The sequence below is a fragment of the Netta rufina genome (genome assembly GCF_964035555.1).
Source record: "Netta rufina genome assembly, chromosome: 1".
Classification (NCBI taxonomy): domain Eukaryota; kingdom Metazoa; phylum Chordata; class Aves; order Anseriformes; family Anatidae; genus Netta; species Netta rufina.
The window spans coordinates 27,374,952-27,401,639 of NC_140123.1; the positions used below are offsets into that span (position 1 = coordinate 27,374,952).

General features: G+C 37.4%; 1 protein-coding gene across 1 annotated transcript in view; it reads left to right on the forward strand.

The window, feature by feature from the left end:
* The window catches only part of COG6 (component of oligomeric golgi complex 6), a 51,549-nt gene extending 27,529 nt beyond the window's left edge, over positions 1 to 24,020 (forward strand). The window contains exons 12-19 of the mRNA XM_084301795.1: positions 1,452 to 1,543; positions 3,224 to 3,341; positions 12,217 to 12,348; positions 12,866 to 13,033; positions 14,939 to 15,046; positions 16,573 to 16,626; positions 18,510 to 18,589; positions 22,167 to 24,020. Coding sequence (XP_084157921.1) covers positions 1,452 to 1,543; positions 3,224 to 3,341; positions 12,217 to 12,348; positions 12,866 to 13,033; positions 14,939 to 15,046; positions 16,573 to 16,626; positions 18,510 to 18,589; positions 22,167 to 22,314 — 900 coding nt within the window. The 3' untranslated portion in view covers positions 22,315 to 24,020. The remainder of the gene's footprint in view (positions 1 to 1,451; positions 1,544 to 3,223; positions 3,342 to 12,216; positions 12,349 to 12,865; positions 13,034 to 14,938; positions 15,047 to 16,572; positions 16,627 to 18,509; positions 18,590 to 22,166) is intronic.
* The last annotated feature ends 2,668 nt before the right edge of the window (positions 24,021 to 26,688 follow it).

Below are 26,688 nucleotides of genomic sequence, written 5' to 3' on the forward strand. Positions count from 1 at the left end.
TCCTTGAATATGTCAAGTTGGTATGAAATTATGTTCACAACATATCCAGCAGGAGGGAAGTGCACAGTTCAACTGTACTGTTTGAAAAGCCAGCTCCTTTTGGGTTTGTTATGTTTAATAACTCCAGCTCTTGTATTGAAAGAGACTGTGAAAAATCGTTTCCTAGTTATCATCTTTGTGCCCACCTGATTTGCTGGATTTCTGGCATATCCCTCCACAGCTTCGCCTTAGTTTACTGTCACCAGAACAGTACAGAAACCATTTTCAAAATCTTTGATCATCTTGTTACCTTTCTCTGGACCTTTTTTTTTACTTCTGTAGTATTCTTTAAAATCTTTAGGCTATACTCAGGCCAAGAGACTGTACTCAGTACTATGCCCCTGCCCAAATGTCCTTTCACACAATGGAAATGGGTATTTGTATGTGTACGTCTGTATTTATTCATGCTTTGAAGAACAAAGTACACCTGAATGTTGAAATTAACTTCGTGCATCGAGCTTTGCAAATTAGAGTCAACAAATATTCTGCATTTTTGGTCTCTGACCTAGATGCCAAGGGAGCATAATCTTAGTTCCTTCTCTGTGCAGCTGGCGGTGACAAGAAGGCACTGCTGCACATTGCGCTTCTTTGAACAGCAGACAAATAACTTGGGAGGGCGGGTGGCGACGGGTGATTTGTGTGTAGCCCTTTCACACACAGGCACGTGGGAGAATAGGGCAGTGATAAGTCACTGACTATCACTGCTTCATGAGTGCCCAGAGCTTGACCTTGGCGCAGCCTTTTATGAGTGAATTGAGACTGTGTGTACCATGGAGACAAGACAAGACATCGACTGTCCAAGTGTAAAGAAAGTCAGCACTGTTTTGGTCTGCCTAACCAATATCTCCTGGTTGAGATAAACAGGCAACGTAGCTGTTAGTAATAAATAATTACATACAGATAGCAGGTACATGATATCTTCTTTAATAAAGGAGAAATTAATCCAGGTGAAGTTTTGTCTTTTGTGTAAAATACCTCATACTTCGGATGTTCAGAATTGCTGCATGATGCTAATGATCAGCGGTTGTAGATTAGGGATTCTGCAGCTGTTCTTGCTCTGTTCAGTGCTGGGGAGAATTCCAGTATGTACTGGTGTTAATCCATAAAGTGATCTCATTATTTTGAAATTTTCAATAACAAGTTGCAACAAAAACCTATAGAGAAATATTCGCAGCAGTGGGATTACTTTAGTTTAGTTTTTAAGAATATACCTGCTTGTTTTCTACCCAGAGGCTTTGCACCCAAGAAATACTTTGGTTCAAGCAGAAAGCTAGAGTTAACTGGGCATTGTCTCTTGTTGAATTTATTTCTGTTCAAATTTATTTCTCAGAAGTCAGCATTGTATTGTATATAAAATCATAGTGGTTGGCTTTTAGGGTGTTTGACCTGAAGGATGTTTGTTTTTTCTGCAGGTTAGAATTGAGCAGGTGATTGTTGCTGAGCCAGGAGCAGTTTTACTGTACAAGATTTCCAATCTTCTCAAGTTCTACCACCATACAATCAGGTATACAAACTACAAAGTATGTTAAGGATATAATTTTTATTACTATTATTTATTGTAAGCATGAAGATTACTATATTAAAAAGCGTATTCTTGGCCTTAGCAGATGCCATTTATCTGTTCACTCCCATCAATTCATATGGAGTCTGCTTTGGAATATGGCATCAATTTTTAAAAATCGATAAATAAATTTTATTGTGTTGATAGATGTTTTATTTATATCTATATATGTATATATAGATATATATGCACTAAGATGACGAAGTATCCCTTTGAGAAAGTGATAGAATTAAATTCTCTCTTGAAATTCAATTTTTCTTCCTTAAACAGCTATGTTTGGATACCATTTTTTCTGACTGTGCACTTGCATTTTCCTGTTGCGAAGATGCTTGCCTTATTCTGTACCTGGCTGTTCAAGATACACCAATAATCTTCCAACCTGTCAGGTGCCACCAAGATCAGTGAACCAAGAGACAAGCCAGAACCTCTGTTTTTTATAGACTGTGGCATTCACAGTAGTTCATATTGGTTAGAAACAGCAGTAGCAGGAAAATTTTCATCCACAGCCCTGGACTGAACTGCTGAGAATTTGAGTCACTAATATAACTACTATTTTCTGATATTTATATATTTGTTAATAATAAATGGTTCATGGGCATCTCCTCAAGTCTTCACATGTGATGGCACTACAGGTCTATGGTAGAACACATATCGGACCTTTTTTCTTTTATAATATCAAGCAAAATGTTTTATTCCTAATTTTGTTGTCAAAAACAGTTTCAATATTTTTGCTGTTTCTCTGTCTCCAAAGTCTGTTTCCCGGTGGTAGTAAAACAATTGAATATGTGATGTTAAAATGGAGGAGGGTCTTAGGCAGACCCTCCTTAGGAAATCTGTTGCTTTCTCTCCTGCTATGATACGTTGCCTAAAGACCACTGAAGCACCTTCTTTCAGCTGAGTAATTTCCTCTGTATACAGGAAGGCCACCCAAGTAATGAAGGGAAAACCCACTTGGAGAAATGACCCATTAAATGCAACAAGATCATGTTCTGAAAATCAAGCTACAAGAATTAGCTCCATTATGATGCAATTAATTTTTAACCTGCCATTTTGGTAGCGTAGAAGTGTTTTTACTTTCGACAAAAGGTAGATTAGCGAGACATTCATAGTCAGGTAAGGTAGTTTAAGGTTTATGCAGTAGTTATGTTAAATGTAATAGCCTGACACTCAGAACAGCAAGGCATGAATTCTTGTATCACTGGAGATGCCTCACATCACACTGAATAGAGGTAGGATGCTATCCCTAGAGGACAGTGTGATAGAATAACGTTATCAACCCTTTTTGTTTATGTAATCTGTTTTGTATAACAAGTAGATTTGCATAATAACAAAACAAAAATCCAGTAAATGTTAGAATTATACTAAAATGTTTGTACTCAACTTTAGATAGACTGTACTTAACCATGTCATCAAGCAGATGTTACTTTTGATAATGCTTGTTCTCACAGTCATCTTATGAGTGAATCTCTCAGAAAGCCAATATGGAGAAGTGTTTCCTACAGTGATTTGTTGTACGTTTTGAACTCTGAAAAATTTGTGTTTGAAATGCTGTCTCAAGTTTCTGATCCTGTCTTATTCCTCCCTCCCTTCAGATTATGTAGTTAATCTTAATTTTGTTTTCAGTGGTATTGTGGGAAACAGTGCAGCCACACTGTTGACAACAATTGAAGAAATGCATTTGTTGAGTAAGAAGATATTCTTTAATAGTCTGAGCCTTCATGCAAGTAAACTCATGGACAAGGTTTGTTTCAACATCATGCGGCTTTCATATTTCAAAACCAAAACTTTCATTTCTGTTTTGTCTAGTAAGATTATTAGATGAATAGCTGTTTTAGACTTCAGCTTTTCCCAAAATCAGTTATGTTGTGTCTATATTCTAGAAAAGGGATATCGTTAAAACTTAAGAAGTTTTTTAATTCTTTAATTACTGTGGGTAAATATGTTTAAAAATAATGTTATTAGCAGCATTTGATAACAGAGCGGCAGAGAAGTTTACATAGTTCTAAAATCTACAACCAACAAAAGTACTGATTGTGAAATTTCCCAAAGTGCAGTAAAGCAAGGTCAGCTGATTGAGCTAGATAACTTGTATTAATGCATCATCAGATCAGTAGTCAATTACTCATGTGTGTAATTCCTTTCTTGAAGTTATGAATATATCCCAGGAAGCTAAGCTGAGTAAAAGCAAAACTTAAACTTTTCTGTCTTTTATAAAAACAATTCTATACCGTGAACATGGCTGTTGTTAAAAGGAGAATAGACTTTTGTTAAACCAAAAAAACACCTGTCCCTAAGCCAGCATCACTTCCTTGGTATGTTTTCTTCTCCTGTTTGCATTTCAGTGAACTTTCCATTCTTCAGTACCTAATACAGTTCTTGTTAAGCTCTGCCCGCTGTATTCGTATCTGGTTGCTGATGGTGGATCCACCAAATAAATCTCACCTTCCTGAGATCTAAGCAAAGTAAAAGCAAATTGTTAGGCTGCATATCCTTTTCCATTTGCTAGGGATCTGATCTTTATCCAACATCCCTATTTGAGATGTGGTAGGTTGCCTAGGTCTGAGAATCAGGAAGAGGTGACTTTTCCAAGGCATTGCACAACCCCAGAGTTTGGCAAAGAAGTCCCCACGTTTCTGTTTTTTCAGCTTAGAAACGTGGTTTGAAAGTGGAAAACAAACACTAAAGTTTTGTAAATGCATTTCTGAATTAGTTGTATTTAACCCAATGGAAAAGCACAGAACACATGTAGATTTGCAGAAGCTAATCTTTGTGCAAAACCTCGTAGTTCCCCGAGTAGTCACTGGGATGTTCTGAGTTTGGCTAATGTTGTTCTGTGGTCCCAAGGTAGTTTTCTCATTCTGCTGTTTGCCTCTGGTTCTGCTTCCTGGCCCTTCTGCAAAGGCTGAGGAATGTCTTTCTCAAGGGAATAGTTGTTCCTCTTCTTCTTTCCTTCCTTATATTTCAGTGACTCCTTTCAGTGGTTTTATACCCTTCATCAGATGACTCATTGGTTGCTGCTGGTCCCCCAGTCCTTACTGTCAAGTCCACCTAGCACATTGTTTGTTGTCATGGGGTGTTTCCATTTCAATATAGTGTCATCAGAACAGTAGTTCCTCTACTACTGATGGTGAGTTCATGAAAAGTACAATGAACACAGACCGTGTGATTTTACCCAAGTATAAACAAATAAAGCTTATGGCGTATGCTAGCTGCATATTAGTTCCTCAGAATATTTTCTTTCCTAATGCCTAATCTGAAATAAACTATTTGTTTGTGTATTTGCTCTTTTTATGAAGAGAAATCAGTAATGGACCTTAGCAAAAAACTACGACTGCTTAGAAAGAATGTGCAAAGTAGTGTTTAACAAAAGTTTTCTTGGCTTTGGGCTGTATTCATCTCTGTTATATTTAGCTCTGTTGTATTTAACTTTCTGGGTTTTGCATCTTACTCAGACGGGATCCAGCATAATTTTTCTGCTTACATAACTCAATCTTTGTACTTTTGTTTTGGACGGTAGGCTGTTTTCAGTTTGGAGATGAGTAGAATTAAGGAGGGGTGATAAAGAAATTGTGATCCCCCAATTAATGGTGTCTGTTCTTTTTGTGGTCACTAAGGGAAGGTTGTGTAATCCTCTTTGACCTCTTAGTTCCATTCCCCCAGTCTCTGGCCTGGATGTAGCTGCCTCTAGACGCTGCCTTGTTTTATAAAGGAGTTGAATTTGGGTTTACTGACTTTAAATGAAGATGGTGGTTGTGCGTGCAACCTTCAATGGCATTTCAGTGCAAGTCATTCAGGATGAAGTGGCATACCTAGCCTACTGTGTATCCCATAAGATCGTAGTATTGTTCTTTCTTGTAAACACATTCTGTATATTAAATCTGAAATTGTCAGTTGTACTTTGCATATATGCACTCTGAAGATCTTTCCTCAGGATATAATTGAGGTCAATGGATTAAAGAGACTCAGAAGTTGATTAGATGTATGAGTAACAAAGGCTTTTGCAATTATTTATTAATATGCACTTTCAGAGTTAGCTCTGGTAACCATTAGGGTGAGAAGAAGCCTGACTGTAGTGATATGTAGTATTTGTAACAGAGTTTTAGCCAGTGAATCACTATATATTATTTCCCTTTATAAATGGGCTACTAAATTGATAGAATCATGTCCTATTTTCCCATTACTAAAATTAGTTTTACTTCACAAAAAATGCAAAATTAGTAGGCTGAATTACACTCAGAAACATTAGTTTTCAGCTGATATAGACGTTTATTTTGTCATAAATTTTATTTTCCTGTTACTTTATTGTGTTAATACGCAGATAACCAACTTTTATGCCTTTTCATACGTCTCCATTAATATAGCACTGGAAGTCACAATGGTTTTATATTTTGAGGACTCTCAAGACTGCTTTTTATCATCCAGGGTTTTTATTTTTTGTTGCTAACGTGTGTTCAGACCAAAACAATGCCTGTGTGTGAGTATGAGTCTCTTTGCATCCCAGCTAGCTTTTTGCTATGCATCCCACTGCATCCGTTTCCAGATTTTCTGTTTTTATTTTCAGAGAAGAGTAAAGTACTGGAGAACAGACGTTTGTGCTTACATATATGATTGCAAAGGCTTTGCTGCTGATCCATTATGCACAAAGAGGATACTCACTTGTAAAATTATTAAATTACTTTTCACTTCTACAGTCTGGAAACCATGTTTTTTTCGTAATTCTGCTTACATTTTGCATTTTAAGCAGCTGATAAGCCTGTTTCAAAGAATATCGACTGTCCGTTACTTTGATTAAATCACCATTTTGATGATAGTATTCCCTCAATATCAGCAGTTGTTGATAATAATCTAGAAATCACAAGCAAATAATTTGAAATGGAAATCAGTTCTACAATTTTTATTTCATTTAAAGAGAATGTAAGTGTTTTTGTAATTACTGTGCATAGCTACTCAATTCCAGAAGATTTAGTCATCATTACTGATGAATTTGTAACTTGACAGGGGTTTCTTCAGCCATGTGAAAATTTTCTTGTGCTATAATGTGGGGAGAACTGTCTAGATTAAATTGATATGTTGTTATTGTGTCTTGCTATGATATTTTTTCTAGTATCTACAATTTAATAGTTGATAGGTGAGCAGTATTTAAGCAAAACTTGCTCTTAAGTAGAGCTAGTTGTGAACTTTTTAGACAAAGAAGGTTTCACTAAATATGCTAACTCCTCTAGACCATCTCCTTTGAATGTAGAGGAATGACAGGACAGATTTGTCTCTGTCCTCATTACCACAGAAAACTTAATTCCCTGGGTTGTTGATTATTCTGGGTAGAGCATTGCCTTCAAAGCTGGCTGGCGTTTTGTTTCTGAAGCACAATGGGAAACTGAGACTTCAAGATGTTCTTTCTAGGACAAGAAAGCAGCTTCCTGTTCACATCTGTTTTTGAGGAAGAGTCCCATATTGCATAACAAGTTTCAAAGTCACAGGGCTGTATGGAAACTTGAAGGCAGTCTTAGATCAAGATTCTTCTTCTTTGGTTGTCAAATCGTCATTGTAGATCATACAGGAAAATCCCTAGTTATTTCAGAGTACTTATTGACTTGCTCAGATGCACTTTCCTGTAAAGGTTTTTTTCATTACATCCGAAAACCTCAAGCATTCTGGTTGTAGTCTGAAAATAACAGAGTCAGCAGTTCTCACAACTTCAGATTCTTCAGTCTGAGAATCTTTTTATCTTGTTCACGGTCACACTTCTCAGGTGGCTCCTTAGGATCTGAAATATAAGCTTACTGTCTAAATGTAAGTTCATTCTTATCAAAAGAAAGGCAGCAAGTATGCAAGGGAGTCTTTGTCTCCTGTCCTCCTTGAAAGCTGCTGTGAAGCTTGGTGACAGAAATTCCAAAGCTACTTTGTTTTCAGGGTCTGAAATGCAATCCACAGCTCTGAGATTCTTGGATTGTCATAGGACTCAACGCTGGCATCATATAGAAGCTGTGCATCATTAGCCTTCTGTGTCATTGAAAGTTCAGTGCATCGACTTTTATTCTATGGGCTTTTATCCTTCAGAGGCAGTCATTCCAGTGCTTTTGAGCTCTGGTAACAATATGTTTAGGTTCTGACTTAGAACACCTTCCTTACTGAACCCAAATGGGGTTTGGCCCACGTTAGTGTCTCCAGTCAGAAAATTTTGTTGGTATTTGTTTCTTTATATCTTTCTCGAACCTCCAAAAACATGCAAGGGAATTGATTTTGAACTGTGGGTTCAGTCTTTAAATTTCCTTTGTGTTTCCTTTGCCCATGCACTGATAAAGGAAATGTTCAGGAATTGGGGATTCTGATTGTGTTAATCGCTGTCTAGATCTAAATAAAACCAACCTGGTACAGGTTACCATTTTACAGATGATAATAAATCCAGGGGAAAAATACCAAATGCAAATAATTATCAGAAAACAAACCAGTCCAATGAAACTGGAAGCAAAGTTAATAACACCTAGTGCACTGGAGTGGATGGACACTCTTCAGTTCTCTCATGCTGAGAGAATTGGCATTTGAAATCACGACTCCACTGGTGAGGCACTTTAATGAGCCTCTTACACACGGCTCATTATGACAGCATGTTTTATTAGACCTGCTTGCAATAAGGGAATTTTCAAGCACACCTGTCCTTACTCTGGTTTCAGTAGTACTCCAGAACAATTATTAAAGGAAAGAATTTAGTGGGTAATATTGGTGATAGGGGGACAGTAGATGATCTTGGAGGTCTTTTCCGACCTTTATGATTCTATGAGTAATTTAAAACACTGGAGTGAATCAAATGAAAGGTATCATAAGGGTACTGAAGAGAGACTACTCCAAGCTAACCTGTCAGCTGCTGTCTGAAAAGGATGATTATTAGTAGAGTACATAAGACCAGGCTTTGGGATTTTTGTTACTTAATGCTGGTCTTTTACCATGCATACTACATATATGCAAGTTAAATGTTACAATTGCATTATCTATTAAGTTGGAAAGTGGGAGAGGTATTAAAGTATTGCATGGGAATAACTGTAAGCTTCTCCCTCATAATTTGGTTCCCATCAGAATAAGGCCTCTTGGGTTTCTGGGAAAACAGTTGTGGGACGGATGAAACGAGGTAGGTTGATGTGGTCTGAGTGATGTTGTGGTCTGAGTGGATCCATGTGAACAAAGGAAAGCTAGCAAGAATTTTTCTATTGTCTGTTCTTCCAAGTCCAACTTAAAGCTAGAAAGAAAAGCATGCCATTAGGCATTCTCCTTTGGAATCTGTGATAGGATTCTAACAGGGCTGAGGAGAGCTCAGACAGCTGCTCTGAAGCTTCTCTGGCAGACATGCACACGTTTCTTATGCTGCTGCTGTTTAACCGTGGTGAAAGTTGTCTCATTTTCTAGAATGAAGCATCTGCTGATATGAGCCTGTTGTAACTGAACGGGTGAAATACCCTGATACATTTTTACAGGGTTGCACATCTTTAGTGCTTTGTCTCTGCCTCCTTGCCAGTGAGGGTTTTGAAAGTCTAATTTAAAAGCTGATTAGGCCGTTCAAAAAGCCACTAACATTTCCATCCTCACTCTTAGCAGAGCATTCTTTGAGGAGCTGTATACTTAAAATTACTGTTGTCTTTTATTTAACACTGCTATCACAGAATTGCAGAATAGATGAGGTCAGCAGGAACCTCTGGAGATCACCTAGTCCAACCATCCTGCTCAAACAATGTCATCTAGAGCAGGTTGCTGAGAACTCTGTCCCATCGAGTGTCTCCAAGGATGGAGACTGCAGAACCTAGTAGTGCAACTGTCTCCAGTGTTTGACTAATTTCACACTGAAAAATTGTTTTCTGTAATCCCATGGAATTTCTTGTGTTTCAGTCAGTTCACATTGCCTCTCGAATTGTCACAAGTCATTGCCAGGAAGAGCTTTGTCTCCCTCTTCTCTACTCCTCCTGTGAAGCATTTATACACATTGATAACATTTCCCCCAAGCCTTCTCTTCTTGGGGCTGACCAGTCCTTGTATGAGAGACATTCCAGTGCCTTCACAATCTTTGTGGACCTTCACTGGACTTGCTCCAGTAAGTCTGTGTCTTTCTGCACTCTTAACTTTCTAATGGTCAGGTAGGGTAGTATGTAAATAGTTCTGATTGTGTGTTTATAGAGTGTTTTCAGGTGCATATATGAGCTTCTTAGAACACTGCTCTCATTGATGTCTGCTCCAGTACTTACTAGTAGTATGTCAGTAGAAACAAAAATCGTGCAAGATTACTTTCTTGGTAATTATTCCCCACTGACTGATACGCAGAACTTCAAAGCTGAAAAGTTTAAATGAAGATACAACCTTTTATAGTAAGCCTCACATGCAACTTGTAGCATCCATTATTATTTTAGGATAACTAGTTTCTGTTTTGTGTATTAAATTTTAAAAATTGGGATTTTTTTTTTCTTGTTTTCTTTGGACGAACAGCTGGTTGGACTACTTTTGGCATGTCTGAACTGCTAGTTACAGCTGATTAGACACTTAAATACTGTTAGAGTATGTTTTAATGCTATTGAACCGAACTCTTCTGAGAATTTTTTAGCTAGTTCTTGTCTGGCTTGTGTGTGAACCAGGTACTTCAAAGGGTGCATTTCAAATCTATTTCTCTGGAAATAGTGTCATTTATAATCATTTTTTAGTTCATGTAAAAACATTCAGGACATGATTTTTTTTTTAATTAGAGCAGCAATTTAGTTCTCACAAATTGATGTCAGTAGCTTCATCTATAAATTAAGATACATGTGCTTTAAACCTTTTTTTTTTGCTTTTAATTCTGAAAAAAATCACCCTATATTTATGTGCAAAAGGTTGCAATTCTCAATGTGAATATAGCACTGCTTTAATTTTCCTTACACTTACTGATAATTCTGCCTCTGTTGAAGTAGTTGGGAATTTCAAGCTAATCCTAATAGAATCTAATGATCTAAGCCTCTCTTCCTTGTGGTGGTTTATTCTCCAGCAGTGTTGTTCCTTGTTCCCATCTAGAAAACAGTGGACTTCAAAAGAACAGGTTAAATGAAAGATGAAGCTAATTTAGAATCTTCTGACCATCATCTACTTCAAGGGACAAAAATTCTCTGCAAAGAAGCCTGAGATTATCATTGCCATGATCTGTGTGTGTATTGGAAGTGAAAGCCCTATCAGTCCCTACTCTCAAATTAATGCCAAAATATCCCTGAACACGGTCCAGTTCAGGTCTGAGAACAGGCTGTTCAGGGCACAATCAATACCCCTAATAATAACAGGAATAAACAAGGAGGAAGTCACTGCTGTAAATTTCGGTAGACTTTACTACTAATCACCGCTGAGTAAGTGCCTTTTTCCAGATTAGTTACTTCATTGCTAGGAGAGTATTTATTTTAAATTTTCAAGACTATTTATGCTGAACAACAACTGTTCTCTGAGCTTATTAGTTCCAGTTCTCCATTAGTTCCTCGAATTCACTATACCATCTCTTGGAAAGTGAGCACAGAGGAACATTTTGTATTCAGAAGGATGCAAAAGAGTTCTTGTTAGCGACAGCTTTGGACCCTATTAACCATGGCTTGAGGGTCCATCCAGAGCTACCTTCTTTTCTTGCTGAGCAGGAGTTTTAAGAGCTTTGCAGAGGTGCCTACTGCCTAACTCTGCTGCTCCCACACGCCTTGAGTGGCACAGGCTAGTCCCAGGCCAAGCCAAATTTCGTTCTCACACCCTTTTGGAAAGAGATTATGCTTTGATGTGTCCACTTGGTCTGTATTCCTGGGAGTCTCCTTACTCCCACGTGATCCAGCCAGACTTGTGTTTACCCTTGAATAGTCAGGAGATGGGAGAGAGGAAGACAGGTTGGCAGAAGGAAATGGGGTCAGCAGTTTGGGTTGTGGTAAGGGGTCTGGATGCAGCAGGAAGCCAGTTTGAGGCGTCACTGAAGACAGGAAGACACAGCTACATTCCTAGTGAAAAAAGGATTCATTGCAGTTTCTTGAGTGTACGTGAGTTAGCTTGTGCTAGTTCATTTGTGTACTAGTAATTTGTGGTACAAACTTGCTAGGGATTAAGACTGTTGCATCTGTGACTACTGATGCCTGGCACGGCTCTCATACCCAGCCACTCTGCATGACAGGGGCTACGCAGTCTTGTCAAGATGATGACTTCATTTGACTGTTTCAGTATGGCCCTAATATCCTAGAGCTCTGCTTGCACTAGATTATGGAGCATTTAAAGGAAGCCTTGCTCAAAGTGAACTCAGTGGTGCCAGCAGTGTGGCTGTTCTCTGGTACTTAATCTAGCAAATGTATTTTTTTTGCTACCAAAACCTGTAGTGTTTGTGTTTCTACAGATTATAAGGTAGGCATGCTTTGAGTGAAAGGAGAAATTCAGTTTTGCTTGTTTGTCACTGAATGGGGTGGTTATTCTGAAAGTTGCAGGCAGTTATAATCTGAAACATGCACGATTTGTCCAGTGCCAAATTAAAATTCTTCTCTGCATGGCTACATGTAATTTTTCAGTTAGGTGGTTTTATCTGTGTTATCAGATTTGATGGTGTTTGCTGTAAATGGAGTTTAAAACAAACAAAACCAGATATTTTTGTTCTTTAGGTTGAACTCCCACCTCCTGATCTGGGCCCAAGCTCTGCACTAAATCAGACACTTAATTTGCTACGTGAGGTTCTGGCATCTCACGACTCATCGGTTGTTCCACTGGATGCTCGTCAGGCTGACTTTGTGCAGGTACACGGGATTTTGACTTCTTTGAGAGAAGGAAAAAAGAAGTACATTTAAGTTAGTCTCGGTCCATTAATCTTTTTTGTCTAGTCCCATTTTGGAGCCTTCTACCAAACCTGAGTTTTTAATGTGAATAAGATGGTGACTAACTAAGTGGATAATTACAGTACAGTATGGAGTGCTACTCTTAGCACAGTGTCTAAATTCTGTTATCCAATTACTACTCCATTAAGTAAATACTCCATCAAGATCACACAATTGCCAATTATCTAATCTGGGTTATTCTTCTTCCTGCTAGGTTAGAATCTGTTCTTCTCAGGTTTTTATACTTTCCCCATCACTATGGTAGCCGATCACCTGCTGACAAATCCAGTAGAAAACTCCTTTCACAGTTGGAAACTCTCATTCCTCTTTATTCTTCTTTGGGGAATAAATACATGATAGAGACAGAATGATCTTAGAAGCCCTGTGTGACATGATTTCCTCCCTCCTCTCCCTCTTTTCTGTATGTTTTCTATTTTAGGTTCTATCTTGTGTGCTAGATCCATTGTTACAGATGTGTACTATGTCTGCCAGTAATTTGGGCACAGCTGATATGGCAACCTTCATGGTAAATTCGCTTTATATGATGAAGACTACTTTGGCTCTCTTTGAATTCACTGACAAACGTCTAGAAATGTTACAGTTTCAGGTGAGCATAACCAACCCCAATAGAAAATAAACTTATTACTGTTTTCATTTTTTTTCCAGACTATAAGTCGTGACATGAACATAGTTATCTTTGATTATATTGGTTTTGGGTCAATGCTAAATCAAGGAAATGGGATAAGAGGGAGAGGTTCTTGCCAGAGATCATAAGCAAATACCAGCTATTAGAGCTGATGATGGTACTCAGCATCTTTTATACACAAAACTAATAGAAAAGTTTTGTTTTGTTTCAGTTGCAGATAAATCCTTATTAGCGAAAAATTTTCATTATCCAAATTTTTCAAATACATACCTGCAACTTGAAACAAATAGTAGTTGAAAGCTTGGTCAAATGGCTGGCTATGCTCATGTGGGGTTTTCATACAGTATAGCTGAGGGTTACTGCTAGTGTTTCTTTCTACCTTTCCTTTCCCATTTGTTTGGTTTCACCTCACATGCCAGGGTAGTTGTTCATATTTGGTACCATTTTGAAATGGAAATGTAGTTTATAAACCATTCACTTGGAAAAACCTAGGCGCTACCCATTTATAGTTTTGCTACATGAACATCTCTGCAATACATCTCAGGAGAGCTTTTGGAGCTTGAGGGCTCTGAAAAAAGTCACAACTTCTTATTTGAAGGCATCCGTAAAGATGGGCTGTAAGGCATTTTTCCCTATCTGCTCCTAATTAGAATTTCTAGCACCTTTTAGCACGGAAACAAACAAACAGACAACCCCACCAAACTGTCTGGGGCATTTTGAATCTCCTTTATCAGAGCTCCTTTTTCACAGTAAGTGTTGCAATTGATTTATTCCTAAAATAAGCAGTAAAGCTGAAGGTTATGCATTTAATATCATTTGCTTTCTTCACACGTTTTACAAATACAGGAATAGATTGAAAAATTCTTTAAGATTATACCTAAGTAGATTAATAAAGCAGAGGTAGAATGGCATATTAAGTAAGAGAAAAAAAAAATCATGGGAGAAAAGAATTCCTGAAGACAGTTAAAATCTCCAAACTGAAAGATTATGACTTCCCTCCTAATATATAAGGAAAAGTACATTTTTTCTAAACAATTTCAGGAAGTAAAAATGTGAACTCTTAAAATATCACACAGAAAACTTGCATTTTACTAGAGTTTGATATATTATGAATTTCAGCTTTTTTTTTTTTTTTTTTTTTTAAGAGAATAGAACTAAACAAGCATGGGGTAGTTTTCTGTAAAAACAAAGTAATAATGTATATATTCCCCAATCTTCCTGAGACTACTCAAAGGTGGTTGCTTCTGCTATGACTGGATTTATTTATTAGGTTTCTTGGCAAATTGACGATTATATTCAGAATATAAAATGTATATACATATATTTTTTGTATGAAGGTAAATAAAGCAAAATTAATAGCTGTAACTTCATTGTCTGTTGTTCTTTGTCAACTTTTTTTTTTTTTTTCAAACACACAGCTATCAGTATTAAATGTAGAAGCCTTACTGATCATGCTTGGTTTCAATTTAATTTTCCTTGTAAAACACTGGCATTTTTTTCCTTTTGTTTATTATAAAGTTTCCATGCTGTTGTCAATATTTTCAAAGAATTATAGTAGAAAAAAAAAAAGGATGCAACAATTTATACAGGTTTTGCTTTTTCTTAATTTTTAGTGCTGCTGAATTTACAAATACAAAAAAAAATAGTTTCTTCTGTTACACAGAAAGAATCAGCTCTGTTTTTATTATTGGCTTCTCATAATATGGAAGATGCAAATGGGTAAATTATGATGTTTGTACTTGTGCTTTTTCCTTGTTTGTTTATAATTCTAGTATTATTTGTGTTTCTAGACCTTTTAACTCAGGACGTGGTTATATTTAATATTCTCCTGCCCATTTTATAAATATCTGATGCTTAAAATTTCAGATTGAAGCTCATTTAGATACACTCATAAACGAACAAGCTTCCTACGTCTTAACTAGAGCTGGTCTGAGTTACATATATAACTCCGTGCAGCAACACAAACCAGAACAGGTAAGATTATGTACTGGATGTATTCAGATGATAGTGCATTCCTGCCTAGTAGAAAAATTCTGACACTATGATTTTTACAAATTAATTTTCCTTTGAAAGCAAAAACTCCATACTATCTGTTGATTTTTCATGTGGGACCATGGCTATTAGACAAAGGTACCTTGGAAGTACAGGTTTTTCCCATGCTCTGTGTTATAGCAGGTTTGGGATGCATCAGTCCTTCTGTGCAGCTTATCTGTGTACCATCAACAGGCTCTGCACACCAGAGCATCCTGTGCATTCTTAGAATAACTGTATAGCTAGTGTAATATCCCTCAGAATGTATTAGAATGAAGCTGGGTCTAAAACACAAGTAGTGAGTGTGTGTACCACTTCCATCTAGAATGTATCAGACCTACTGGGTATGTGGCATTCGTGTTTTTTTTTTGAAGTGCATGCTATTGTACCATAGACAAGAGTGGATGCCTTGCATGCATTAGACATTTACTGCATTTTTCGTCTGTGAAAAAACGTTGGAAGAGTTTAATAGTAATTTGAAATCATGTGGCTTTTTGTCTTTATTCACTGCTCTACCTATTTGAGGACCAAGACAGTGTGATTCTCAGAGTGAAAACATCAGATTTCTTAGGACAAGTTGAAAACTGGAATTTAGAGCTTGTGCTCTTTTTTCTTTCAAACCACCTTTCATGCATGATAGGCATTAATACATCCCCTCTTCCCTGTGCCTAAGATCTTTTGTGAAGAAGGTGAATAATGGTGTTTTCTGGAGAAAGCAGTACTATGTTAGAGAGCTTCATGGTTTTTCTGTGGCTGATATTTTTATGTGAAGTGCCCAAGCTCAACAGATTTTTAGAGAACAATTAGAAGTGCAGAAATAATCTGATTAGTAACTCAGCTTGGTTTCCTTTTCATGAGCCTATCTCCTCTTCTAAAACCAATTTCAAACAGACCAGGGCAGATTGTTTAACGGAATGTGGACAGACTTTCCAGTAGCAATTTTCTTTCACATCTGTCCTTCTCCCTGGCTGCAGGGGTGAGGTTCTTAGAGGATTTGCCAGGAGGTTAGGCAGCATGTAATGCCTTGTAAACACAGGAGAGTTACTAGGGAGCAGAGTTGAATTTTGCATGGTCCTGGAACAGATAAAGAGGTGGAAGTTGTTCTATGTAATTCTGGAACACCAAGGGGATTTGAACAGTTGCCAGTTTAGTTTTCATTACAGACCTTGTAGAAAGCATTTTCCTGCATTTTTGTCATCTAATGGTGAAAAAGGAAGAAAAGAACTTGAAAGCACACATGAAAAAGTCAGTATTCCGAGTCTTTGATTCAAGGGAGTGGTGGAATACAAATGAACTGTTACAGCACTTCCAGTATTGGTGTGGTGATTCAGTTTCCAAAAATGTAATATCATGTAGCAGGACCCAGTAATGATTTAGTACTGAACTGACTGTAGAATTTATAGTTTTTTGTCTTTTTCCTTATGCTAGATTGACTTCTTTTTTTCCCCCTTTTGATTACTGATTCGTAGGGTCCTCTTTCAAATTTGCCAAGTTTGGATTCCGTGTCCCTGAAGGTAGCGATGGTAAGCATTTTACAATTTCATAATGTAGCAGTGTAGCTGTGACATGGGAAAGAATTCTGTTAATTGTGTTATGTAGTAGACATTCATCTAACAAGCCGTACTCTTCAAGAATAGCTAAATTACATGTCTGGGAATACTTTCTTCATTTGTAGTAATTTGACCACTTGAAGTAATAAATTCATAAATTATGTATGAGCTGGTAGTAATAGAATATTAATTTCTAAGTCTTAAGAAGCAGGACTTTATTTGTAAGAACGTTATCCCATGAGTCATCTTAAATTGCTAAAAGCAAATACTTAGCTCTAATTAGTTTTAATCATCAAAATTTATTTTTGCCTGAATGCTTTGAAATATAGGTTCTGCTATCATTTATAATTTTGGTCCTAAGGCTTTGATTTTATGCAAGTATTTCAGCTAAACTAAGAAGTTAGGTGCTGGGCATATGCCACAGTTAAATGTATATTTCTTTAAGCTGAAAGCTGCAATATATTTTAAAACAGATTATTAGCTGTTGTTTTTTCTTAATGTGTGTGAAGGGTACTTTGTATAGAGATTGCAATATCACAGTTCAGTAGACAGTAGCATATGATCTGTCACTCTTCTTGCTTAGCCAAGTTTTGCTTTATTCTGAAAATTTAGCTGTAAATAAGGGCCACTCAACCAGCAGTGCACACGTACACCATGAAAAAGTTCTAGTATAAATCTGGACATCACACAGTGGCTTGAATTTCAGGGAGAGGAAAGGCTGTTTATGTATTTTTTTATTAAGAAGTGGGTCTTCGTAAAAATTGTATGTTGAATCCCTTGTCGTGTCAGTATAGCCTGTTTTCCTCCACTAAAGCTCCAAACCAAAGGTATCCTAAGCTCCTTGGAAGAACAGAGCTCTGGCACAGAGCACTCAGTGGTTTACTCAGATCAGCATGCATTCTTTCCAATATTTATACATTTTGCCTTTAAAATATCTTCACCTTATTACAGCCTTGTTGATCTACAAGAAATCTAAAGACTGCAGCTTGGAGACCATTTTTTTAAATTGCATATATATTACAGATGTATAGTCATACATAATAATTCTACTTGAAAAGTTAGAAAAGAATCCAACTTTTCTTTTCTTCGTAACTTTGTTTAATGTATGCTTGTGTGAACACACTTGAACCAGAATGGAACCCAGTATGCTGAAATCAAACCCCCATAAATCCCATCTGTCAATGTGTTCTGCTTAGAATTTAAACCATAGGAGGGAGGGAATACTTACAGGTAGGTTCACTGCCTCCCAGCTTAACAGAAATCAGAGTGCTGTGGTATTTTTCACTGTTATGTGGGGCAGGAGAAGTAAGCCTAGAAGCAGTTCATGGAGCCTGAACTAGGTCAGTTGGTCTCGTTTCTCCCAGCATAACTGCTCACTAGATTATTAAGCAGTGGCTTCATGTAAAAAATATGAAAGTAATATGTCTAACTTGGACAGACTAGATTTTAAAGGTCTTTTCCAACCTAAGGGATTCTGTGATTCCACTGAACAGAGTAGGTCTGATCTTCAGTGGTGATCTTCAACATGCACCAGCTATATAGAAAACTTGGGTAGTTGTAGAAACTGTTTTCTCATTTGTTTGCTCCTCAATCTGTACTTCCCAGAGTCAGAAACTTGAAATGTTGGTGACAGGTGCTGAAATCAGATGTTTGCTTTTGATATTGTATTAAGCTCCTCCTTAAACATCTGTATATTATGTTACCTTCAGTTTTAAATACATAAAAATAGAAAACTGTATCAAGTAAGAAGACGCCATTTTAAAGTAGTCCTTTTTCAGAGATCTGTATTTTTATCTATCCACATGTAACAGCAAGTTCTTTGTATGTTGATCTCATATTCTTTTTCCCACCCCTAGGCTCAGTTTGATCGCTATCTGTCTGCTCCAGATAGTCTGTTAATGTCCCAGCTGAATTTCCTTCTGAGTGCCACTGTGAAGTAAGTATCTTAACTTTGAATTTCTATTATGCCTGTATAATAATCAGAAAGATGAATTTGATTAGGTTTTAGCGGATCGTGATGAGAATTCAAGTTATCAGCTGTAATCACATTTGCATTGTACTTCAGTTCACAATTCAATTTAGTTTCGACTGTCCTCTTTTTGAACAAACAGGAATATGTAATTTTGTAACTTTCTGAAGTAGTTACTCTTGACTTAATACTGTCGAAATGAATTACCTATTTTGAACGTGTTATGCTGCGTCAGCATTCTTTGTCAATTTAGTTGTAAATTGTTTTAGAACTATTTTGTAAGCATTCCAAAGATAGATGAAATATTTAATTCTCTACTCAAGATTTCTTTTATCTCCACTGCTCCATCAAGTCTAAAATTATCAAATTTGTTGTCTGTACTATGAAGTATTGACATTGTGCCATTGAATATTGTGCTGAAATTACTTCTACGCTTCAAAGGAAAAAATCACTAAAAAACGTGTAAAAGTAAGAACTGTATTATTTATCTCTTCTCTTGTTTCATGAATATATTGTATAATAAGACAAATAAGAGCCAACTGAACTGTAAGGCTAGGGAAAATGCCAAGAATTTATTTCCAATTAAATGTGAACCATATGAAGGCAATTTGTAGTATTTAAATTCAGAGAATTATATGCTGCACTGATCCAAAAGTTTTCTTGACATTATTTTTTGTATTTTTGTCAAGAATGCAGGTTACAGAACATCCGAGAAATTGCGACTAGCACGTCACATTTTGGTGTAACATTCTTAACATTTGGATTCTCATTACTGCTACCTGTTCTCCAAATGGGGTTGCATTATGGCAACTTGTGATTAAAAAAAGTGACATATGTCAAGGGAAAAAAATACTTAGTGCTGCAAACTTGCTGCTCATGTTCTCCTCATGCAGAGACTTCCAGTTTCCTGCCGCATGCCTGGTGCACGGCTTGGCCTGTTGGTTCTTTCCATCGGTTTGTTGGGTCTCTCTGCTCAGGTCACTGTTCTCACAGCTCAGCCAGCAGAGCTGACCCTGTCGTGTAAGAGTTGCCCTGTACTGGTACAGCTCAAACAGGGCAGCTTGAGCAGTAATGTAATAGACGCACTGGAACTTCCACTTCTGGGTGTCAAGCTCTTAAACCTGTATTTTGGCTCTTGATATGTATTTTTTTAATGTAGGTCCAATTAACAATCATAGTAGGTGAATTTGGAAAGCCTCTGTTTTTACATTGCTAACACAAAACCTATCTTATAGAGGCAGATTTTATGCTACCATAAAGACTCAGGCACACGGTAAAATTACCTTGACTTAATCATTTCTTTCTATCAGATGAACCAAGATAAACTGGTCACATATGCACTCCCACTCTTAGACTTATCCCCTTTATGAGCTTTTTAAACCTCTCTTAACGTGAATTTGGTTTAAATTGTGCTATCTTGTAACAGTGGGCAGCTGAGAGGTGAGTGAGGAGCTTATGTGAGGATGATTGCTATAGCTGCTACAGCTCAGCCTACAAAGGAGTTTATTAACCTCCTGTAACAATGTTACAGGTTAGCTTCTGCACAGAATTAATAACAAAAACTTTCGAAGATACATATTTACGTAGATGGATGCTTGTAGGATTCAGTATTCAGTATTTTCTGTAGTAAATAAACCTGCAAAACTCTGAAGTTTCTCAAAATTCAAGTAAAACATTTAACCAGTGCTATCATTTTAATGACTTTAGTAGCTCAAATTTTCAAGCTAGTTTTGCAGATACTGGTGGTCCATTTTGAAGACTTCTTCATTGAAGTCACATAATTATAATCTCCTGTTCCAGTTGTTGAGCTGGAACCCGACAGTTCAATTCTCAAAACCAGACCACATGCTTTTGTTAAGGGAATGTTATATACTCAGTGGCAAAATAATTTAAGCTTTATGACCATGAAGAGCATTCCCTCCAACATTTGCTTTTCAAATTCCTTTGTTCATTTAAAACAAAGTTTTAAGCTATTTGTTTACGTGGTTGTTGGTCTTGTAAAGCTCTTTTTGTTTGCGTTGGATCACAGAAACTGAATGCTGGAATTACTATTTTTAGAGAGTGCTGCCATTTGTGTTAGTGATAAAATGTATCATGTTGTTATGGCAACTGAAATCCTCATGTACTGATTAATGACTTTGACATTAGTTGATGGAGAGACTCGTTTGATGCTGTTCAGTCCTATGGAATATTTTAATAAACTTTTTCTTTTAATTTAGAATTATTTTGTGCAATACAGTTAGTCTTATACAAATTCTGTGTGCAATACTTTCTTAAAGGGTTGTCACGTTACAGTAGCTTAGTGATCCTAGATGGAGTTCAGAGGCAGTTGTTTACCTGAAAATGCTGAATACATTATAACAGTCTTCCTAGATTTGCTATTATAAGGACAGTCTGTTTTTCAGGTATTCAAATAACCTAGTAATAGGGGCAGTTGATCATGTTTATTGAAAAAGTGGATACTTTGCATCAGAATCAAGTGCAGTATTTGTCTCTTCATCTTCTTTCTCATAGCTTCCATTTGCTAATATTTCCTGAAAATACAAGGCTCTACACACTTGGTATTCGAGACTCCTTTAACTTTTCAGTCCACACTCACTGTGGTCAGAGCTGGTAAATTTAGCCCTGATTTCAGTGGATGAAGTTCTGGTGACTTTGTTCCTTGGCTGCGTAGTTCAGCAGGGCTGATGAATCTGGATTCATGTTTACCTCAGTTTCCTTAGCTTCTCCTGGTGTTCCACATGCATGGGCTTGGCTGTAAAATAGTTGTAGTTACCGTTTTGTTAGATAAAAATGCAGGTGGAACTGTAAACACATTGCCATGGTGATTTAAGCAAACATTCAACAGGTAACATAAAATAAAAATATTTGTTTTTCTTCAAAAAGTATTAAACTTCCCTGTTAATTTTAGCATGCAATCTATATGCATTGTTACTTGTTTAGATCCGACAAAAGCAAATGCGATACAGGTTTCACAGCATTGCTGGTAAAAGCCTGTAGTAGGTTTTAAATCTCTCACCACTATCTCTTTCAGCTCTTCCTCTGAGAGATTATGGAATAGGTGCTGTCAAGATAAAGCAAATAGAATATATTTGCTGGTAGATGGGGAGGGAGGGAGGAACAAAAACAACTACAAAGGTCAGCAAGAAATGACAAAAAGTAGAAAGTAGATTACTAAGAATATCAGTCTTAAAAATTGCGGGAGAGTGCAGGTGAACAACTAATATATGCAAATTAAAAACTAAATTAACCTTCTGTAGTTGTTTCCTTCTACATTTTTTTCACGATTGCAGAAATAAAAAAAAAAAGCTTCTTGTTTATCAAGATCATATATCTGAGTTCATGTGTGTACAATACAAACAGATGAAAGTCTTTCATTGTAAAACGTTTTTTCATATTTGAAGCAAAATAGCTTTTAATGTAACTGACGCTGAATTTTTAACGTATATTTGTATTATATACTGTGAATTCCTTGCATGTAGTACTGTTACATTCCCTACAATTTGCAAATTATGTGGATGTTTGTTTTATTTTTATTTTTTAGAGAGCAGATAATAAAGCAGTCAACAGAACTGGTCTGCAGAGCTTACAGTGAGATATATGCAGCTGTGATGGATCCTTCAAATAAGTATAAGGATCCAGAAACCATACTACACAGATCGCCTCATCAAGTTCAGGCACTTCTCTCATAGTCTTGCTTCACCCAGATTTATTTGAATCCATAATTCTGTCTTTGAGTATTTAAATTGAGTTATTTTTCTGTTTTGAATTTTGATGTATAACTATATGCTTAAAATATGTAGGAATGCAGTTTTGTTTAATCTGTTTGGCAAAAGTCGAGTCTTTCCTGTGTCTTTGAATGCCTTCTATAGGCCAGAAAATAGAATATAGATTAAAAATTATTTTGATGTATTCCTCTAATGGAAATGGACCTTGACAATATGCAGTTTCTTTGAAAAAGAGTAAAGGAGAGAGAAGCCTTTTCTTTGCCATGCATAATCCTTTTGACCAGATGTTGAACCAGTGTCTCTTATGACCTCACCAATATTTTTATTTGCTCTTTTACCCTGTTCTTTCACTCTTTTTCTCAGCCTATCATCAATACACACTGATACTGTTTCATTTTAATACAGCTGATATGCTTTGAATGTCTGAAGTCTTTTGCAGCTCATAAATCATTTTAGAATATTAAATATATTTTTTCAAAGCTGTTGATTAAATCTTTGAAGCAAAATTCATATATATATGTATGTATATATATATATATAATCCATTGTTTTTGTTGCTACTCTGGTGTTTTTTTGTAAGAAAAAGGAATACTTGAGTAATTTGCATGTACATAACCTGGAACTTCATGCTTTAAGTTATTTTTATAATTTTATTTTCCTAGAAAGATTTTTTTAGTGCAGTTGTTCTGTAGCAATCCTTTTATCAGTTGAAGCGTGCAGATCTCTTAAGGTTGGGACCAGTAACAGCGTAGGTTAGGAAGATAGTTTGCACAGCGGTGTGGCCATTAGTTATTTGCATGCATCAAGGGGGAGATGAGCAGTCATTCATATTGAATCAGTTATATACCTAAGATGGATGCTTTTATTAATAATTATATTCCCCATATAAAACGTATGCTTAGTGGCAGTCAAGTCTGCACATTAGTGTATGCTCGTGAAATAGCAAGGAATAGAGAATAGCAGCAACAATTCCTTCTAGTCTCCTGGAAAGCTCATTGCACGAGTTAGAAATTAGCTTTGGCGGTAATACCACACTATAATATCTTCTTTATGGGCATAATTTGTTAGTATATTATAAAAAGATTTGAAATTGTAAGTGTCCCTGGAGTTTGTGGATCAGGCATAAATTCTTTTGTAAATGTGGATGTTAGGTTTATTCTGTTCGAATACACTAGAGCTGTAAGAAAAAAAAATAAAAATCTAGAAGCTTAGGAAAATTGTAATGGAAAATTATGCTTTTACTAGGTAACGCACTTAAATTATTCAGAGTTTGTGTTACCGTAGTATATATTCAGAAGGCTGTTCATTGTTGTTTAATAATGTTAATATTGCTTAATATGCCTGTAATTATTATCTAATATGTGAGAATTACATTAGTTGTGAAAGGGTTATGAATTAGCTTGTTATTAGATTAACATACTCTTAAGAATGAACTTTTTCCTCAAATTACACTCAGCCTCCGTCTCAAGTAATCAGTCAGTAGTTTGCATGAGGATTAGTATGAAGTTGCTTCCTGTCTTTGAGTCCACCTAGAGACTTATCCATGATTTTATCTTCACTGAGCAATAATGGAAAAGCTATAGAAGTTGTAACTTGTAAAAACTAAAATCAATCACTAATTTTGGTCTGTGCAGTTAAAGTAAATGACAGAGGGTCACAAGTGAGCGAATACATCAATAAAAGGCATTTGATGTACTGACTTCTGTCTTCTGTGTGTTTCTTCTGCCTGCCTTCCTCCAAGGAGGAAGGAAAAGATGATGAGATTTTGACTTGTCTGAACTGCCACGCCAGAAATGGCACTTACATTTTACAAATACCACCCAGGATTTCCACACCAGGACTCGTGATGCTTCAGTCCTCCAATTGCTTAGTTTAATGGCTGACCTGTAAGCGTTGCAGTGAATGGGATCATGGTGGGTGGCAGTACTGGTTCCATATACACACCAGTTGTAGAGCTGACTTGAGTATCACAGTGCATCAAAGGATGCTCACCTGGGCTGGTTTGGTCAGCACATCTGCTGTTGGGCCTTAAACACTTCATACAGAGGGGATTGCCTTCATAGAGTGAGTCTTATTCTGTGCCGAGCTGCACTGTGCTTGGGAAAACTGCAAAAAGAGGTGTTTGAATACTGGCACTAGTAGGCAGCGCGCTCTGCATTTGACATTCAGACGACCCAGTTCTGAAAGTAGGTGAGTAAAGGGCTTCGAGCGCTTTTGTGGGAAGTGGGAAAACTGGGTTCTGGGCCAAAGGAGTTTGGAATCAACATCCCTCTCATTCCTGGAGAGCACCCAAATCCCTCGCTTGTTGTGCAGCATGAAATGGGACAGCTCTGATGCTTCTCTCCTGAATATAGCAGTTGCACAGAAAGCAGTGCAAAGCATGGGAGGCACGAGATAGAACAAGCAAGGAGGGGTTTGGATCTGTGACATGTATGTGAGAGCTCTCCTGAGGAGTCCGAGGGCTAGATCTTCAGCCAGTTGTTACTTAGGGACCTTATGTTTGACCTCCAATTACATGAGGCCCAGAAACAGAATCAATATCCCAGGACTTTATCACGCACAGAAGTATCAAGCAAAGAGTCTGAGTTGGACCCGAGGCTCTACACCAGCATTGGTGACAATGTCTCTGTCTTCAATCTTTTCTGTGAAGCTTTCTCATCACCTCTCTCTAAATGCGTACACCATACTAAAACTAAAATACAAACCTTGTTTTAATTACAGCAGCCTGGCCACAGTGATTTTTAATTTTCTAATGGAGGAAAAGAGAAACTTAAGGAGGTTTAGAAAGGTGATAATACATTTGTTTTGTAGCATTTAAGTGCTCCTCCTTATTCTCTAAGATTTACTCTAGCCCTGAATTTTGTCTGTTAATGGACTCTGCTGTAATTATTTTTATTAAAGTTTTTGAAATGTTTGTTAGAGGAAAATACTTTCAGAACCACTAAACTTCTCCATTCATTTCAAAAAACCTCTAGCTGCTATTTAATCCCTTTGCTTGCCTTGCTGAGTCACTTTGCAGTCAACCCAGGGGGTGGGGAGCTTAGCAAATTTTGAAAACGAAATGGAGGGCTCAGACGTATTTCCATGAGTAAAACACACCCTTTAGAAGCAGCACAGACACGGGTGTGGGTTTGTTTGAAGTCTGCTGCCACCTGCTTCTGAGGGAAAAACGTCGAAAAGAGCCATTTGCGTGTGACGAGGGCACCGATCCAGAACAGCCACGAAGGGCTCGCTGCCATAAATCGATGCTAGGCCCATGTTACGTTTGACGAGTCAGGATAAAGAAACTGGCAGAAGAAGTGAAAGGTATGCTGCAGAACTTAACTCCTTCACGCACTGGGATTCCTTGCTAAAGGTTTTCAGAGCCTCTCCACATCCTTTCCCCCATTGCATTTAAAAACTTCATGCGTTAGACCTCAGGACAATCCTGCGACTGCAGTACCAGCTCTGGCTGAGTAAAATGAGGTTCTTTGAGGCATCCAGCGACATACAAAGCAGTAGTTAAACTTGGAGCTGCCAATTAGTTTCTTGAGAGGATTTCAAAAAATGGGGAATGTAACTTAAACCTGGATGTTTGTCCCACAGGGCAAGGGAGGCTGTACCCTTCATACAGCATCCTTCATGGAGGAAAGGCTTTGGGCCTTATTTTTTTATTCCAATTCCAAACAAAAACCAATGCTTTCTGTGGAATGGTTGTGGCCTGATGCTGTGTGTCAATGGGCCCTGGGAGAGCTCAGAAACCCTCAGATCAGACTACTGAATAGCTGCAGCTCTGTAGCCAGGATTCCCAGGGCACCCTGTGTTTTCAGGAGCGCACCGAGCAGGCTGTAGGGCTGGGAGCAGGCTCGCTGCTGTCACAGTGCTGGTGGCACACCTGAAAAAAAAAAACAAATCCATGGGTATCCAGCCATTCATTGCATGGTAGGGAGCCAGCTTCGTTTGTCAGAATTAAGCTATTTTTTCAAAAAGTTGAATTCTGCTGAAGAGATGGGTGTGCCTCTCACCACACAAAGGTCTGCTGATATCCCAGCTGTCCGCATTTTTGTGTAAAGAGCCATTGATGTGGTGTGGGGAGAAAAGGATTAAAACCCAAGCCATTGCTTCTGCCTCAGTCCTTGACCGACTGTCCAAACCCTCAAAGGTAACGTGGGTAAGTCGTTGGTAATCTCCAGAATCCACTGGTGCAAGCTGATGGAAAGACAAAGTGCAAAAGACACCTGGCAATGGGCATTTAGCCCTACATTATGGCCTGAATCAGGGTACAAAGCCCTCATGATACAACAGGCTTGGCAAACTATAAAGGGTTTTCTCTTAAAAAAAAAAAAAAAAAAAAAAAAA